Source organism: Rosa rugosa, chromosome 4, assembly GCF_958449725.1.
Source record: "Rosa rugosa chromosome 4, drRosRugo1.1, whole genome shotgun sequence".
NCBI classification, from domain to species: Eukaryota; Viridiplantae; Streptophyta; class Magnoliopsida; order Rosales; family Rosaceae; genus Rosa; species Rosa rugosa.
Window position 1 is genome coordinate 15,603,653 of NC_084823.1, and position 17,241 is coordinate 15,620,893.

The 17,241-nt window shown below is 42.1% G+C and overlaps 2 protein-coding genes across 2 annotated transcripts; one reads left to right on the top strand and one right to left on the bottom strand.

The window, feature by feature from the left end:
- The first annotated feature begins 697 nt into the window (after positions 1-697).
- LOC133744410 (putative F-box protein At3g58910) lies at positions 698-7,317 on the top strand. The gene is given in 5 exon segments (XM_062172523.1): positions 698-944; positions 1,213-1,498; positions 6,478-6,597; positions 6,767-6,865; positions 7,063-7,317. Coding segments are annotated over 5 exon segments (999 nt in total). The 5' UTR covers positions 698-705.
- Positions 7,318-11,029: 3,712 nt separating this feature from the next.
- On the bottom strand, positions 11,030-12,282 carry LOC133745413 (NAD(P)H-quinone oxidoreductase subunit T, chloroplastic). Its single transcript, XM_062173477.1, has 2 exons — positions 11,795-12,282; positions 11,030-11,540 (listed from the first exon to the last, which is right to left on the bottom strand). Exons 1-2 carry the CDS (start codon positions 12,154-12,156, stop codon positions 11,117-11,119), a joined length of 786 nt encoding a protein of 261 aa, XP_062029461.1. The 5' UTR covers positions 12,157-12,282; the 3' UTR covers positions 11,030-11,116.
- Positions 12,283-17,241: the final 4,959 nt, after the last annotated feature.

Consider the following 17,241-nt stretch of genomic DNA (forward strand, 5'->3'; position numbering starts at 1 on the left):
TCCTTTTATTATTCCAACTATCAATCTTGTGAACAATTTCCTTCTGCTAAATGTTGGTGGAGATGTAAAGTTGCAAATCATTGAAATCCAAATCAGAGAGTTTCATCTTTCCATTTTGTCAAGGAGAAGTACTATACTGTAGCTTAGTAGCTAGGCTATCATTCTCTCTTATATCCTCCGGAGGCCGGACCAGTACACGAACTAAGGTGATCTCTTGAAGGTAAGGAACAACATAAAGCTTATGATTCCATCACAAATTTGGAGGACTATTTGAAAATCATGAAGAAAGATGAACTAGAATAAGCTTAAACGCTTCAAATGTTCACTTGGTTTTTCTCTCTCTTTAATCTGTATACGAATTTTTCCAGTACTGTTAATCAACAGAAGTTTCACTCCATTAGCCCAATTTGTTGCACACATATGTAACCGTATTTCAATTATTTCAAACTATGTTCTTTTCTATATTACTTTCTGGCTAATGATATTGGATTACAAAGACTTGTGTTTGAGAAGGCTTCCCGTTAGCTGCAAATTTTTGTTGTCTCCTAAGCATCTATACTCCCCTGCAATAGTATAATTTCTTTCTTCTTTATTCTTGGTATTATTTTGAGTAATCTGTGTTTTCTTTAGATCTCAATATCTCATCTACGTATGCAATTTTTGTTTCATGTAGATCTCATCTCTCGTTTCACAATCCCTAAGGTGATGATCGATATGGAACACATGGGAACTACTACAAGCTGCCAAACTCATGGAGCTTGTAAGGAGCTTATAGACAGATTCAGTGATCTTCCGGATGAAATTGCTCATCACATTCTTTCCTTCCTGACTTTAAGAGACCTTACTCGGGTGAGCTGTGTGTCCGAAAGATGTATAAAGCTTTATCTCTCACTTCCGTCATTGAATTTTGATACAAGCGGTGGTGAAAGATTATCCACGTGGAAGTGACTGCAGTTGTATAACACTTTTGATAGGTTCTTGAGTAGTCGTGATGATAATACGATTCAATGCTTTCATATTCGTTGGACTTACTATAGTATCAAATATTCCAGCCATTTTAATGAGCTTTATTGGATTTTCACATGGATCCGAAATGCCATAAGGTGTAATGTTGTTTGATCTTCAGCTCGATACATTACAGGAGACACCATTAGCATTGCCCTCTTGGTTCTTTCATTGTTCATCTCTGAAATCTTTACTTCTCGACTTCAGAGGGGACATTCTTAAATGGCCCTCCTCTTCTGCTTGTTTTCCTAATCTCCGAGTCTTGAAGTTGAGAAAGTTCAAAATACAAGGAGAGGAGTGTTTTTGCAAATGGATCTTATGTTCGTGCAAAACCCTTAAGGAATTACATCTTGAAGAAGTTCGCGGGATAAAATATATGACGATTGAAAGCTAGTCTTTGGAATCGTTTTGTTTTGTGCATCATTTTCAGAGTGAATTATGCCATCTCAAGGTATCAGGTCAGAAAATTGAAGATATGTTGAAGGAAAATCAAGTTTAGTGTGCCTTATCAAACTAGGAATAGGAATAGGGGAGAATGTTCTAGATTTCCCAATCCTACACGGATTGGTATTCCTTGTATTATTAGAACTAGTACTTTGTAATCCCTATATATAGGGCCCCTATTCTCAATAATAATACACACAATTCTCTTTACAATTTCTCTCGAATCTCTTTTTCCTTAAACACGTTATCAGCACGACTCTAGCCACAAAGCAAAAACCAAATACAAAATCTGAAATCCTCTTCATCAAAACTGCCGCAGCACCTAGCCCCTTGCTAGCCCGCCTGCTCTTGCAGCCCTCTAGGCCGAGCCTTTTCACCGCAGCCCCTGCTGCCCACCCGCGCGCCTCCGCGCCCTGCTCACAGCCCGCGCCCGTGCGTCCGCTCCACGCTGCCCCTGCAGCGTTCCTGCAACTTTGCCGCAAGTCTACTGCCCCTGCAACGTCTCTAGCCTTTCTGCCCTGCAATACCAACCGGCAGCAACTGCAATCTGCAGTACACAAGCCAACCAAGCTACATCGCTTCCAAGTACAAGATTTCAAGAATTCAAGCTTCAATTAACCAATATGTTTCCCGGAGAGATAGAATGCCTCGTGGATAGTGCAACTACACATACCATCCTTCGAAATAGGCAACAATTTCTATGGATGACGCCATCTCGATCTTCCGTGACTACGATGGCTGGATCATCTCAATTGATTCATGGTAGAGGTCCAGCCCAATTTATGCTGCCAAATGGCACAATTTTAAATGTCACCGAAGCTCTTTACGCTCCTAGGGCAGGAAGAACCCTATTGAGTTTTAAAGATATAAGAGCCAATGGTTTTCATGTGGAAACACATTGTGAGAATGGACAAGAGTTCCTTTGCATCACCTCTAATGACTACGGACATAAACGAGTCTTAGAGAAACTTATGTGTCGCTCTAGTGGGTTGTATGCAACCACTATTCGAGTCATTGAATCCAACCATGTCATGAGAGATGATTTATGGGATTCCGACACATATAGGCTTTGGCACGACCGTTTGGGACACCCAGGTCGTGACATGATGATCCGTATATTAAAAACTTCACACGGACATCCCTTTTTCCGAACGAAAGGAAGTAAAACTCGAAATTTGGATCAAGGAGGAGCACCTGCGCCTCACGGCGCTTTCCCCCTCCATGTCCGGCCACCACTAGCCGGCGCCGCCATCCCCCTGCGGCTCAAGGGTGGCTTTGACGCCACCTCTTCTCCCCTGACTCCAATTTCTACTTCTAAAGTCAATTGTGACTTCATGGCTCAACCAAAATCCTCATTGGTTATTTCTAAAGCCCATTATTCGTTCTGCAAAGCCTGCTCTTTAGCAAAGCTAGGATCGAGACCATCCTATGCAAAGGACACTAAAGAAAATATACCATTCTTGCAAAGAATCCAAGGTGATATTTGTGGACCTATTCAACCATCCTGCGGACCATTTCGATATTTTATGGTATTGGTTGATGCATCGACACGCTGGTCACATGTCATGCTATTGTCCACAAGGAACGCTGCATTTGCTAAACTCCTAGCACAAATAATCAAGTTAAGGGCTCACCACCCTGATCATCCTATTAAGTCTATAAGATTAGACAATGCTGGAGAGTTTACATCAAAGACTTTTGATGATTATTGCATGTCCATTGGGATTGATGTTGAACATCCTGTTCCTCATGTTCACACCCAAAATGGTCTCGCAGAAGCCGCCATTAAACGACTACAAATGGTCGCTAGGGCATTGGTAATGCGCACCAATCTCCCTATTTCTGCTTGGGGCTATGCAATATTGCATGCAGCTGTGCTTATTCGTCTGAGGCCCACTGCCACTCAACCCTTCTCTGCGTCCCAGATGGTTACTGGGTATGAGCCTAATGTCTCACACTTACGCATATTTGGGTGTGCAGTTTATGTGCCAATTGCGCCACCACAGCGCACCAAAATGGGTCTTCAAAGACGATTAGGCATTTATGTTGGATATGATTCTCCAACGATTATCCGCTACATAGAACCCTTGACAGGCGATCTCTTTACCGCTAGATTTGCGGATTGTCACTTCGATGAGACAGTCTTCCCGTCGTTAGGGGGAGATAAGAACATCAATGTTCAACAGGAACGACAGGAATTGTCGTGGTCTGTCCCCACTCTGTCTCATCTTGATCCCCGAACCGCACAGTCCGAAATTGAAGTGCGGAGAATTCTCGATCTTCAGAACGTAGCAGAATCGATGCCTGATGCGTTTTCTGATATCGCTAAAGTGACGAGATCACACATACCTGCTGCAAACGTGCCTGCAAGGATTGATGTCCCTAAAAGTAGAGGACATGACGCCAACTCAAGAATGCATGAGCATGGCGCCAACGTCCCATCTCTCAATGATGGTGACGTTATGGCTAGGCCCACGGCTCCCGCCAGGAAGCGCGGGAGGCCCATAGGTTCGATGGATTCTCGCCCAAGAAAGAAAGCGAGTTTGGCACAAAATAATCCATTAATCATCGATATAAATAATCCATCTCATGAGAATATTCCGGATTACGGTTATGTCCAAGAGACATCATTGGGGGACGCTCCAATGTCAGAACCAACTCCAGAGAATAGAGAGATCTCCATAAATTACACTAGTGTACATGAGATGATGGATAGAAATTCTATGGCGATTGATGATGCATTTGCATATCATATTGCAAAAGGAATTATAGAATATGATGATATCGAACCTCGCTCTGTTGAAGAATGTCAACGAAGAGCAGATTGGCCTAAATGGAAAGATGCGATCCAGGTTGAATTGGATTCACTAACAAAGAGACAGGTATTTGGGCCTGTAACGCAGACACCCCCAAGTGTAAAGCCTGTTGGCCATAAATGGGTATTTGTTAGAAAGCGTAATGAGAAAAACGAGGTGGTTAGATATAAAGCCCGTCTCGTGGCGCAAGGTTTCTCACAACGCCCTGGAATCGACTACGAGGAGACATATTCTCCCGTAATGGACATTATAACGTTCCGCTACCTTGTCAGTTTGGTAGTTTCCGAAAAACTTGACATGCAGCTTATGGATGTGGTTACAGCATATCTCTATGGGGATCTAGATTCAGAGATATATATGAAGGTTCCAGATGGACTTCAATTACCCAAATCAAGTGGCTCTAAACCACGGAGCGCGTTTTCAATAAGGTTAAAACGCTCACTATATGGATTAAAACAATCCGGGCGGATGTGGTATAACCGTCTAAGTGACTACTTGATTGGGAAGGGATATATTAACAATGAAATATGCCCATGCGTGTTCATTAAAAGAACAAGTTCCGGATTTGCAATCGTAGCAGTTTATGTCGATGACATGAACCTAATTGGAACTCTAGATGAGTTGAAGGAAACTGCTAAATACTTGAAATCCGAATTTGAAGATGAAAGATCTTGGGAAAACACGGTTTTGTCTCGGTTTAGAACTCGAGCACCGTAGTGATGGGATTTTGATCCATCAGTCTGCATATACTCAGAAGGTCCTAAGGCGCTTTAATGAAGATAAAGCGAAGCCTGCGAGTACTCCCATGATCGGCCGTAGTCTTGAGCCCGGAAAAGATCCGTTTCGTCCAAGGGATGAGGACGAAGAACCATTAGAGGCCGAAGTGCCCTATTTGAGTGCAATAGGCGCATTATTGTACTTAGCTCAATGCACAAGACCGGATATCTCATTCGCAGTGAATTTGTTAGCTCGACATAGCTCTGCGCCAACACGCCGCCATTGGATTGGTGTAAAGACCATCTTTCGATACCTAAGAGGTACGATTGATATGGGCCTATTCTATCCCTACAGAGAGAAAAGGAATGACGGAGAGTTGGGATCGGACCCCAAAAGGCAAAACGCCCCCGTCCATGGAATGGCCGCCGGCCATGTTGCCGCCGCCGGCGCCGCCGCCGCTCATGGTGGCCGGCGTCCTCCTATCTCCCTCCATCAAAACGACAATGATGTCTTGATGGGTTTTGCTGATGCAGGGTACCTCTCTGACCCTCACAAATGTCGCTCCCAAACAGGTTATGTCTTTACCATGGGAAGCACTGCGATATCTTGGAGGTCTACAAAGCAGATCCTTGTTGCTACTTCCTCAAATCATGCAGAGATTATTGCTCTACATGAAGCTGTACGTGAATGTGTATGGCTAAGGTCTGTAATTCGACACATTCAAGGAAGTTGTGGTTTGAAGTCTACCACAGATGAACCTACATGCATTTATGAGGATAATGCAGCTTGTATTGAACAAATGAAGTTAGGTTTCATCAAGGGCGACAACACCAAGCATATATCGCCTAAGTTCTTTTATAATCAGCAACAACAATCACTTCTAAAGATTGAAGTGAATCAAATCCGATCAGAGGATAATGTAGCGGACTTATTCACTAAGTCGTTACCAAAATCCACCTTCGAGAAACATGTGAAGAGCATCGGATTGAGAAGGTTATCCGAACTCCCACGATTGTAGCAATCAGGGGGAGACATCGACATCAGGGGGAGTTATGATGTCTACATGTTCGATCTCGAAGAGTGAAGGACGTGTTGTGCTCTTTTTGTCATTCGACCAGGGTTATTTTTATCCCACAGGGTTTTTGTTACCTGACAAGGTTTTTAACGAGGCAACGGATGAAGCGTCACCACCAAGTTTGAGCGGCACAAGGGGGAGTGTTGAAGGAAAATCAAGTTTAGTGTGCCTTATCAAACTAGGAATAGGAATAGGGGAGAATGTTCTAGATTTCCCAATCCTACACGGATTGGTATTCCTTGTATTATTAGAACTAGTACTTTGTAATCCCTATATATAGGGCCCCTATTCTCAATAATAATACACACAATTCTCTTTACAATTTCTCTCGAATCTCTTTTTCCTTAAACAAGATATACATATAACATGGGAGCTTGATTCAAGTAGCAGGAGATCGTTACAAATCTGTGCTCCAAATGACCAAATCTTAAATATTTGAAATGGGGTGGGAGTTTGATGGATCATACGAATCTGGGGGGTCTAATGTACCTAGAAAAAGCTGAGATTTTTCTAGAGCCTACGGAAGAGGACTCTGTGAAAGTGTTTGAGACTTCTTGACAGTACGAGGATGGTTAAAACTCTTATTCTAAACCGAAACACTACAAAGGTAAAAATACACTAACCTTTCAGGCAGTACCTTTTGTTTGTCCGAAAACAATCTTTCCTTTCTGCAACAGTATAATAAAATTAGGCCTTTCTAACATTGCAGGTTCTATTCAGGAAACATTCCATCCCATCACTTTTTGCCAATATTTCTCACTTGCATATCTGTATTACGAGTTTGAGTGATGACTTAATTCCTGCAATGGTCTCTCTTCTCAGAGGAATGACTACTTCAAGTACTTTCTACATACACTCTGATCCATCCTTCATAAGTTGTTACCCTTTATTCATACATGAAACTAGTGTAAGTGACTAATTCTCTCTCTCTCTCTCTCTCTCTCTCTCTCTCTCTCTCTCTCAGTCACATCACAGTCACAAGTAATTTGAATTTTGTATTTCCAGGCATCCACATATAGTATGAGTTACTGGATATCCCAAAACCTTGCCTGTATTTATCGGCTTGAGGAGGTGAGAATAGAGCTTTCTGGTGCCAACGAAAGGGAATTTGCATGGTATATACTTGAGCATGCTAAGAATTTGAAGAAATTGATCATTCTTCATTCACCATCACAAGCACATGCTGTATGGTTCTTAAGGAAAAGAAGAAGCGTTTCCGCTGCCACGGTTGTCTTCCAGAATAAATATAGCAGTTGGTGAAGAAAAGAGGGGAAACACAAAAGGAGCTTTAACATATTTTAGCTGTATTTACTTATATAAGTTATATTATTGTGACCTTAGCAGTTATCTTGATGGATGCAGTGTGACATAACCCTGCCCTTGAACTATTGCCACTTTGCATATTGTTTCGCAGAATCTATTGCTGCTCTGTCATTAATTGTATTTGGTCTACCATCTCAATTCTCAAATGTACGTGTTGAGTTTAAACATATTAAGAGCTAGCTTTGCTGTAATGGTAACTGGCTTCCATTGTGAGGCATTATCAATTTATTGGACATCTTGATCTCAACTTCTCAAGGGGCTGCTCATTAGTCTTCAAAAATACATTATCATCTCATCAGAAGAACCTCTTCTCCAGCAACCAAGGTGTTAGCAGACATGACAGAAAAAGAACTCTGGCCTGTAGCTTCTGTCACAAATCAATTTTCACACTTGAGTTAGCTTGACTCGAAATTCCAAATTCAGATCAATATTCCCCTGGTGGAACAATTTGCATAAGGGTTTTTGTCCATTTACCCCATTTTTAGGGATTTTTTTCCCACTTACCCCATTAAGTTTTTTTAATTCTCTCTTACCTAATACACTCTAAGGGAGTCTTCCCTAATACCCCATTAAGATTTTTTTTTTGTTTTTAATTTTTTTTTAATACCATTTTACCCCTCACCCCTTTGTTACTTAGAGAGAGAGAGAAAATGGAAGAGAGAGAAACCATAGGAGACTTCGCCGGAGCCCGGTCACCGGCCGCCGGAATCCGGTCACCGGTCGCCGGATTCCGGTCATCGGCTGCCGCCCACCGGAATTTGCTGAAAATCTCACCGGAAAGTTTTTTTGCCCCCAATAGACATCTATTGCCCCCTAATAGAGGGGCAATAGACGTCTATTGCCCCCCAATAGACGTCTATTGGCCCCCAATAGACGTCTATTGGCCCCCAATAGACGACTTTCAGCCATGTATTGCCCCCCAATAGACGACTATCAGCCATGTATTGCCCCCCAATAGACGACTATCAACCATGTATTGCCCCCCAATAGACGACTATCAGCCATGTATTGCCCCCCAATAGACGTCTATTGCCCCCCAATAGACGACTATCAGCCATGTATTGCCCCTCAATAGACGTCTATCAGCCATGTATTGTCCCCCAATAGACGTCTATTGCCCTCCAATAGCAATTTCGGTCGCTGGAATCGGAACTAATTTCCTTAAATTTAAACTAATAAAATGTTGATTAAAGAAAAAAAACGAGGAGATGATATCAATTGAAAATATCTATTGCCCCCCAATAGACCTTTAATAGACGTGTATTGCCCCAATAGACTTCTATTGCCCCCGATAAAACTTCTTCTTTTTTTTTCTTTCCTTCCTTCTGCCTCCGTTTTACCCCAAAAATAAAAAAAAAGTTGATTTGGGCACCCAGAAAAAGCTCTGGGCACCCACATCTTCTTCTTCTCGATGGAACCTCAACGGAGCCGGCCATGTGTTTGCTGTGGATGTGGTCCTCATCAATCCAAGTCAAAGATAATCCGATGGCTTTCTCCTCGCTGGCTGAGCAGTCGAGGTCGTAATCGGACTTGGAGGCCTAGTTGTTGAGGTCGACGGCGCCAACAACTGAGCAGTGGAGGTCGGTGAGAGAATCGAAGATGCAGTTGTTGACGGCGACTGCAGTCGAGGTCGACGGCGGTGTGAGAGAGGGAGAGAAATCGGACTTGGAGGCTGAGTTGTTCAGGTCGACGACGACGGCAACTGAGCAGTCGAGGTCGGTGAGAGAATCGGAGATGCAGTTGTTGACGGCGACTGTAGTCGAGGTCGACGGCGGTGAGAGAGAGAGAGAGAGTTGGTGACGACGCCATGGTGGGCGGCCCGACTCTGGTAGTAGGTGGAGTTGGCGTCGGGGCTTTGCAGGCCGGGGAGGGCGGGGGAAGAGAGAGAGAGAGAGAGAGAGAGAGAACGCAGATCGGAGATTGAGAGAGAGAGAACGCAGATCGGAGATTGAGAGAGAGAGAGTATTGGCGTCCAAAGAGAGAGAGGAGACAGAATGGCAGTGGGTAATTTTTTAATTGGTTGGAGGGCAAAATGGTCATTTGAGCTTAAATTGTGTATCTGGGAACAAAAATCTGTTGCTGGTAGGGCTGGATTCGGTTCTGAAAATGCAAAAATTCGCCGGAACCAGAACCGAAACCGGAAAGGGAACTTCGGTTCGGTTGTTGTAGTTGACAGTGCCGGAACCGACGGGAACCGGAACCGAGAACCTTCGGATCGGTTTTCCGGTTTCAACGGTTCCTGGATGAAGTTGAGAAAAAAAAACCCTGTTGCAGGCAATTTTCCAGTTCCATCTCTTTGCAGCAGCCTTCTTGGTGCTAGATTGAATGGGGACCTGGGCCGTCTTTGGCTTCAGGTCACGCATGACAGCCATGGCCGGGGCGGTCTTGCATCGCTGGAGAATGGTGGGTTTGCAGGTCGGGGCATTCCGGGGTCTGGAAGATGATCGAGGAAGACGATGGTGGAGAATGATTAAAAACGATATAAAGAACAGAGAAACTGAGAAAGAGAAGAAAAACTGAAAAAGGGAGGTACTGAGGGAAGAGATGGGGGAGCGATTAAAAAGAAATAAGGAACAGAGAGAGAAGAAAAAGGGTGAAATGAGTGGCTGGCCGACAGAGACATGGGAGAAAGAGAAAAAGAAAGGATGCTATGTGGGTGGGGGCCGACATAGACAAATGGGAATGAGAGAGAGAGACAAAAAAGATGAGTTTAATATTTATTTTTTGAAATGAGGATGGACTTTGATTCTTTATTCAAAGAAGAGAGGTCTGCGCGGCAGAGAAACCAAAAGAGCCCACTTGCTGACATCAAACAAGTTAAAAATATATAATAATATAATAAAAGCACCTCGGTTCGGGTGAAGGCAGAAACTGAATGTGAGAACCGAAACCGAACCGTTCCTATTACACAAGAACCGAACCGGAAAAAAAATGAATTAATTAAGAGAGAAAACCGAACCGAACCGACCCGTTCGGGTCGGTTTGGACCGGTTCCTCGGTTTTTCGGGTCTAAAATCCCAGCCCTAGTTGCTGGGGTAAGTGGGGTAACTTTTGCTTATTTTGGTGTTTTGGGTCAAGGACCCTTTGCATAATGTAGACATCTGCGTACAGCAGTACTGCTAATCACATGAGGCAATATATATATATATATATATATAGGATTTTTCTCAGGTAAGGATGTCCTTAGTTTTTCTTATGGAACGGATTTACTGTTTTCACCCACTTTCCGATCACATTTTCACATCTTAACCGTTCAGTTTTTAGGTCCTAATGTATGGATCACTTCTGCAAAATTTCAGCCAATTTGGTGATCGTTAAGGCGTCCAAAACTGCAATTTACACGAACGAACCGAATCTGTCGAACCGGAACCGTTCGTTTACATTGTTGTAATTTGCAGTTTTGGATGCCTTAATGATCACCAATTTGGCTGAAATTTTGCAGAGGTGATCTATACATTAGGACCTAAAAACTGAACGGTTAAGATGTGAAAATTTGATCGGAAAGTGGGTGAAAACTGGAAATTCGTACCTAAGAAAAACTAAGGACATCCTTAGTGTAGCCGGACTGTATATATATATATATATATATATATATATATATATATATGAGCATCATTATAGAGATCCAAACACATATTGACAAAATATAGTTCATGATCAATTTCACCTATACTTATGTGCAATTTTCTCGAATCATAATGTGCACATTGCATCAGTTACTAGCTGTATCACCTAGCTAGTAATATGGCTCCTTGAATACGATCACATATACAATACAACAAATAGCAAAGATGATGATGAAAACATCAATGGTAAGGGCTGTCACTGCTTGATCGCCAAGGGCCATGTTCCTTCCACCAAGACGATCCACCATGTCCGGGATAGGTTCATACGTCTCCACTTCTTTCACATAAGGATCCTCCAACCTCATTCTCATCATTTCAGCCTGGCGGCTTGCAGCCTCTTGAGCAAGTGTCCAATTGTAAAATCTGCGGCTCTCTTCGTTACTCAACACATCATAAATTTCTCTTAGCCTAACAAACTTGTCGGACGCAGTCCTTAGCGGAAGAGAAGTGGTGTCTGGATGGTACTCTTTAGACAGTCTTCTATAAGCAGCTTTGATTTCTTCTATATCAGCTTCTGCTGATACTCCTAAAAACCTGCCCAATATTACAATGAGTAAGACTCTGCATAATGGCAAGTGAAGGCAATAAAAACTAATGTACAAATATTTTGTACGACATTGAACTACATATATATCAACCAACATAAAAACTGTATTTTGAACCTGAACACATTTTGGGATTCTGTTCTAGTTGCAGAGAACTTTACTCCAAATCCGTAACAACAAGAGTTTGAAAAATGAGATGATATCCATATATCAAAATGAAACTAAAGACACTAAACTACTCACTGGTAGTGCGAATCAGCCGAGTCATCGAGCAAATCAGCAAACTTGTTTCCCCAGACATCCTTGTGCTGCTCTTGCTCCACTTGTTGTGTTTTGCCATTCGTCTTGCTGCTGCTTCCTCCAATCCAGCCTTCATCTTCGTTGTCCCAGTGGATTCTTGTATCGATACCCGGCGCCGGTGGGGGTCTTTCTCGGTTGCTTGGACCCTTAGCTTGTGATGATGAGGTTGATGCATGCACATGAAAAGTACCAATATAATTCACATGGCGGCTTGAGTTTCTGGTTGTTGTTGTTGCCCTTCTTGATTTTGGGCTACCAAGTAAGCTCAAAGTGTGTGAGGCCTGAGGAGCAGCTGCGAAAGCCATGGAATGGAAGATGAAACTATAGGAGACAAAGATGAAGGTGTGGTTTTAGAAGGATTCCTCATTTACTGACCGCCTTTATGTGGTTCAGAATAAACGGCTAGTATCACGCAGGTTGGTATATGTGTCTGACCCCCACAGGGTCTCAACTCTCGATCCTACCATAGGACATATATATGCGAGTATGGTCGATACAAATCCTTTTCTCCTTCTTCCTTAATTTTAATTTTATTTCTTAAAATTTTATTTCTTGGGGGGAAGCCATTAGTCCTCGTTTGATTTGTGGATAGAAAAATAACTCTTTTACCTTTTTTTTATGAAATTAGAAATTACATTTTCCATGCACTTCCCGTATTTAGTGATATAAGAAAAGTTATTTGAAAGTTAAAAAATTTGTAATTAATGCAATAAATAATAGAAAGTGAATACTAAAAGTAAGGAAAGAATGAAGGGTATGAAAGAAACCATTTTCTCTCCCATCAGTAAAGTACTTTCTTTCATTTTGTGTCCCAAACATAAGAAATGATTGATTTTACTTCGCATTGCTTCAATTTCTCAAACTAAACGAGGCCACAGTTAGTAGTTATTTTAGGAGATCCTATCTATCTATTTATAATATGAAGCCAAGCGCTCATGCTCAAGGATTAAAATATCTATATCTACATATCTATCAGAACTTTGAAAAAGAGAGATATCGGAAATATCAGGGATATCCGGAAAAAATATATCATTTCTGAAAGAGTCAATTTATTGGAATTACATATAAATACATATGAATGTCAACTTCATCCACATTCAAAAAGAGACTCTAAGTGGCTGAAAAGTTGTTCGCTGGTCTATGAAAGTATAATAATCAGTCCAAGACATATGACCCATATAGTTCAAATTGTAGTAATGAACATGATAGTTATAGATCTCTTTATAGTTGTCGACTGTTTCTCCTATAAGGGGATAATAAGGATGAATTCAACTAGATGTATGATCATGTACTTCTCCATATTGATTATGTCCATAAGTGTCATAGCCAAATTGATTGTTGCCTTCATGAGATTCATTTGAGGTCTCACTTAAATTCCACTCCTCACTCGAATTTTCCTCGAAGAGAATACTCCTCATCTAGATTCGTTTTGAGAAGATTTCTCCTCACCTATATTCGTCTTGAGGAGAGAAAGACGAATATAGGTGAGGAGAATTACTTCTCACCCAGAATCGGGTTTAGGGGATTTTTCTTCACTCAATTTCGCCTTGAGAGGATTTCGCTTCACCCAAATCTGCCTTCAGAGGTTTCACTTCGGAGTATTTTTCCCAAACAAGTTAATCTGCCTCTTTATCAGAGCATATCCTGACTAGAAACCGTTGTTAAAATTTTACATCCTGATATAACCTCCATATTCCATAATGTGAGGAGAAATATGCATAGAGAGTATATTCCGAGATAATAATGAGAGTCTTAACAAGAAGTATGTATTCTAGCTAACATGCACCGATTAGTGAATAGTGCAACTATGGCAACTCTATTCGCTTTACAAAGGTGATGACATACTGGAAACTAAATGCTTACTTGAAGCCATAATATACTAATAAGATTAGTTTTCCCACTATGTTGCCACCGGAAAGTAAATCCGATGACACTTAGTTTCATTATGCCACTAGGAGGTTGCGACCATTTAGCAAAGTAAGGAACTCGCCTCCTAACTAGGGCAAACAAGGCACACAAGGTGTGTAGTCTCGGACAGAGCCCACGTCGCCCAACCACAACAGGGTAGGGACTTATTGCCGGCATAAAGCCACGTCTAATTAAAGTAGTAAAAAAACATATATAAAAGTAAAAATACTTGACACTTAAACAGAAAAAGAGTCCAGCTCACTAGAGAGGGTCCAGTAGCCTAGGGCAGGCCCAACAACCCACATTCCCAGCAAACATGTCGCGTGGGTCCGACTCTGCCCGTTGGTGCTGCCGGGATTGCATCTCACTCTCCAACGGATCACGTGGCCTCATCGATTCTTCACCGCCAACTGACTTCGCTAGCTGATTGCCTTGGACGCCGATTTCAAAACAAAATCAGATCTAATACCAGGTCGAATATCATGGCCTCCATCAGTTATGCTCAACCCCAACGCAGGGGCACTAGCGCTGCTAGTCCACCTGAAAAACTAATATCGCAAGCACCAAAAACCAGAAATCCTTCGCCGCTCCGCCCTTGCTCGCGGATCCTTCGCCTCTGCACACATTGAAAACAAATAAGGAGGCTCGCCTCCTCTTGCCTTACCCTCTCTAAAAGCAACACATGCTTTCGTAGCCACCTGCTCTGACCCTGAACCCACTGTCCCTCGCCGGTAGACTCACAGAACCGAGCCGCCCGTCTGAAGGCGACGTCCCATGGACGCGCCGCCGAACGGGGCATTGAAATTTTGTTTGACTCTAGGGCTTTCTCGCTTTTTATTAATTTTTACTTCATTATTTATTTACTTTTAGTTATATAAGGAAGAGAATGAATTTGTGTGATTGTGTGTAATTGAATGGTGCTTAAATTGATTGATGGGCATAATTGCTAAAATGCACATTAAATTTGGCAATAATTGTCAATTTACACTCTAACTTATAATTGCCAAAATTAACCTTTTTTTTTTTTTTTTTTGAGAAAATAATCATCGCATATATTAAGCAATTAGATAGTTACATCAGCACAGAGTACATCAGATAGCGATTGTGGTCCATCCTCCATCCAAACATGAAATGCAGGAAACAAAAACGCATGCCTAGCTAAAGAGTATGCTGCCTGATTACATTTCCTAGAGCAATATGTACACATTACTAAGGGGAAGAGGTGAAACATTGCCTTCACCTCCTCAATTAAAGCACTTTCAATTGACTAGTTTGGTTCCTCTTGCTTGAGATCAGTGACAGCCAATAAAGCGTCCATCTCCAAGATAATTTGTGAATTTTGAAAGCGCTTGAAAAATAGTTCGAAGCCTAAGAGCTACAATATATAGTTCCGATATAGTTCCGTATCTTTGACACCAAAACCTCCCATTAAGCCTTTAGACACAGCCAACATTAACTCACCGTTTTCATTCCTCAAAACAGCCCCTAAGCCTCTCATTCCTATCAAATCATCAACTGCACCATCTACATTTAATTTGAGAGAAGGAAGACAAGGTTGGACCAATGGGATTGCATTGGAGCACCACCAAACTTTGGGATAACAACAATAGTAAGAACAAAGTCAGATAAGAAAGAGTGAACCTGGGATATCTGACAGGACCCGACCCAAGTTTCACCCCGAAACCCAGATACGAGCCTGTGGGGCCCACTTCAGGTGAACTCCTACCGAAAAATCGACAGAACCTCCCCTAAAATAGGCTACCCAAAAGTTCACAAAACCTGGACATGATTAATATTAAGCTCCTACTCACATGTCAATCCAATATTTACATTTCCACGTGTATAAGTTACATTCAGGAAGTACAAATTCAACCTTAACTTCAATACGATAACAGATTCTCAAGCATTAGCATTCTCCAAAATAGAAGGTTATCAGAGCAGTGCTACATAACTAAGCCGATATCATACAAGGTAGGTTAAGTATTAACCTACAGTCAAAACGAAAGCGCTGATTCCTATGCCTCAAGTTCCTGGACGCAATCTCGGCCAATCTGAAATCTGGGCATTTGAAACCAAAGGGCCCAGGGGAAAACATCTAAAAACCGTTAGAGTGAGTGGACAAAACTGAGACAAGTTATGAAACAATTAATTGAATGTTTCCCCATTTCTCTTGTTAACAAAACCGACATGCAACGAGATTTCACAACGTTTCCAACTCAATCCTTTTTTTTTTTTTTTTTGAAATATCCTTTTTTAAGAAACCTCGTTTGATGACTAGAGAGGACTGCTGTCTAATCATCTCATGCCATCTGGAGGGGACTGCCGCCCAGATCACGCATCGGAAGGGACTGCCGACCGGATTTAGGAGGCGGTGGTTAGAAGGGACTGCCGACTAACCACAAGTAGTTAGAAGGGACTGCCGACTAACTACCTCATGTCACCTGGAAGGGACTGCCGACCAGGTGACTCACCGGAAGGGACTGCCGACCAGACTATTACCTATAAGGGACTGCCGACTAGGTAATGTACGCATGCACTGTAAATAGCCTCCTTGCCAACTCCTTTCTGTAAATTCTTTTCTTTCCACAAAAATCACATTTACTCAAATAGTATTCCAATAAAAACTTAATACCATGCTGCATGCATTATTTAAATAAAATAAAAGTCCACTCATTGGTGAGTCTTGTAGCTAATCCTGCTGCCTGCCCGTGTCCTCCTCGCTCGAGGGCTCAGTACGTCCTGCAACAACAACCAATTCCAAGTAGAAATGGCCGGAAATTCAATTCCAAAATCAAGAACTCGGCTGCTACTGTTCACACCACTGTTCCCCGTAATTCCTCCACCTAGATTCTTCCTCCACTGGCCAAAATAAGCTTAGATGCAATAGGAGGATGAGAGGATCCTCTAATGGCCGGTGATTAGGCCGGCGGCGGTGGTTTCACCGGAAATGGGTTACGGGTTTGAAGAGAAGAAAAAGAGCAGAAGGGGGGGGGGGGCTGGAGTCGGGTTTTCCCGATTTCACTTTCTCTCTCTCACCCTTTTTACCCACTTTCCACTTAAAATATTAACCATGAATAGTAAATTTCCATTTTGGCCATAACTTTTCTGTAGAAACTCCGATTTAAACAAACTACATGTCCATGAACTCGATTTTTCGTATACTACGACATTCTCAAAGAAATTTCCTAATTTACCGGACTAAAGAAAAAGTCACTCTTCAGTCAACCACGGTAAAATGTAACTAGTAAAAACTTTAAGGTACGGGGCATTACAATATCTGAGACTGTGCACTGACAAATTTATGTTGGAAAAGTTCTTCATTACAAGCCTGCCAAATCTGTCGATAAAGGACCACTGCAAAGGATAACTCCGTCTTTGATAGAACTAAAATAACAGCTCTGAACAAGTCTACAAACCTCCCTTGGCGCCAACTACCCACAATCAATTTAAGAAGTAAGAACCCAAATCTCTGTAGCTTTGGG

What these genes read in the sequence shown, in the direction of transcription:
- LOC133745413 (XM_062173477.1), bottom strand. Translation starts at nt 12,156, where the DNA reads ATGGCTTTCGCAGCTGCTCCTCAGGCCTCACACACTTTGAGCTTACTT. An exon ending in TCGGCTGATTCGCACTACCA is followed by an intron (nt 11,541 to 11,794) that starts GTGAGTAGTTTA and finishes AATATTGGGCAG; the next exon opens with GTTTTTAGGAGTATCAGCAG.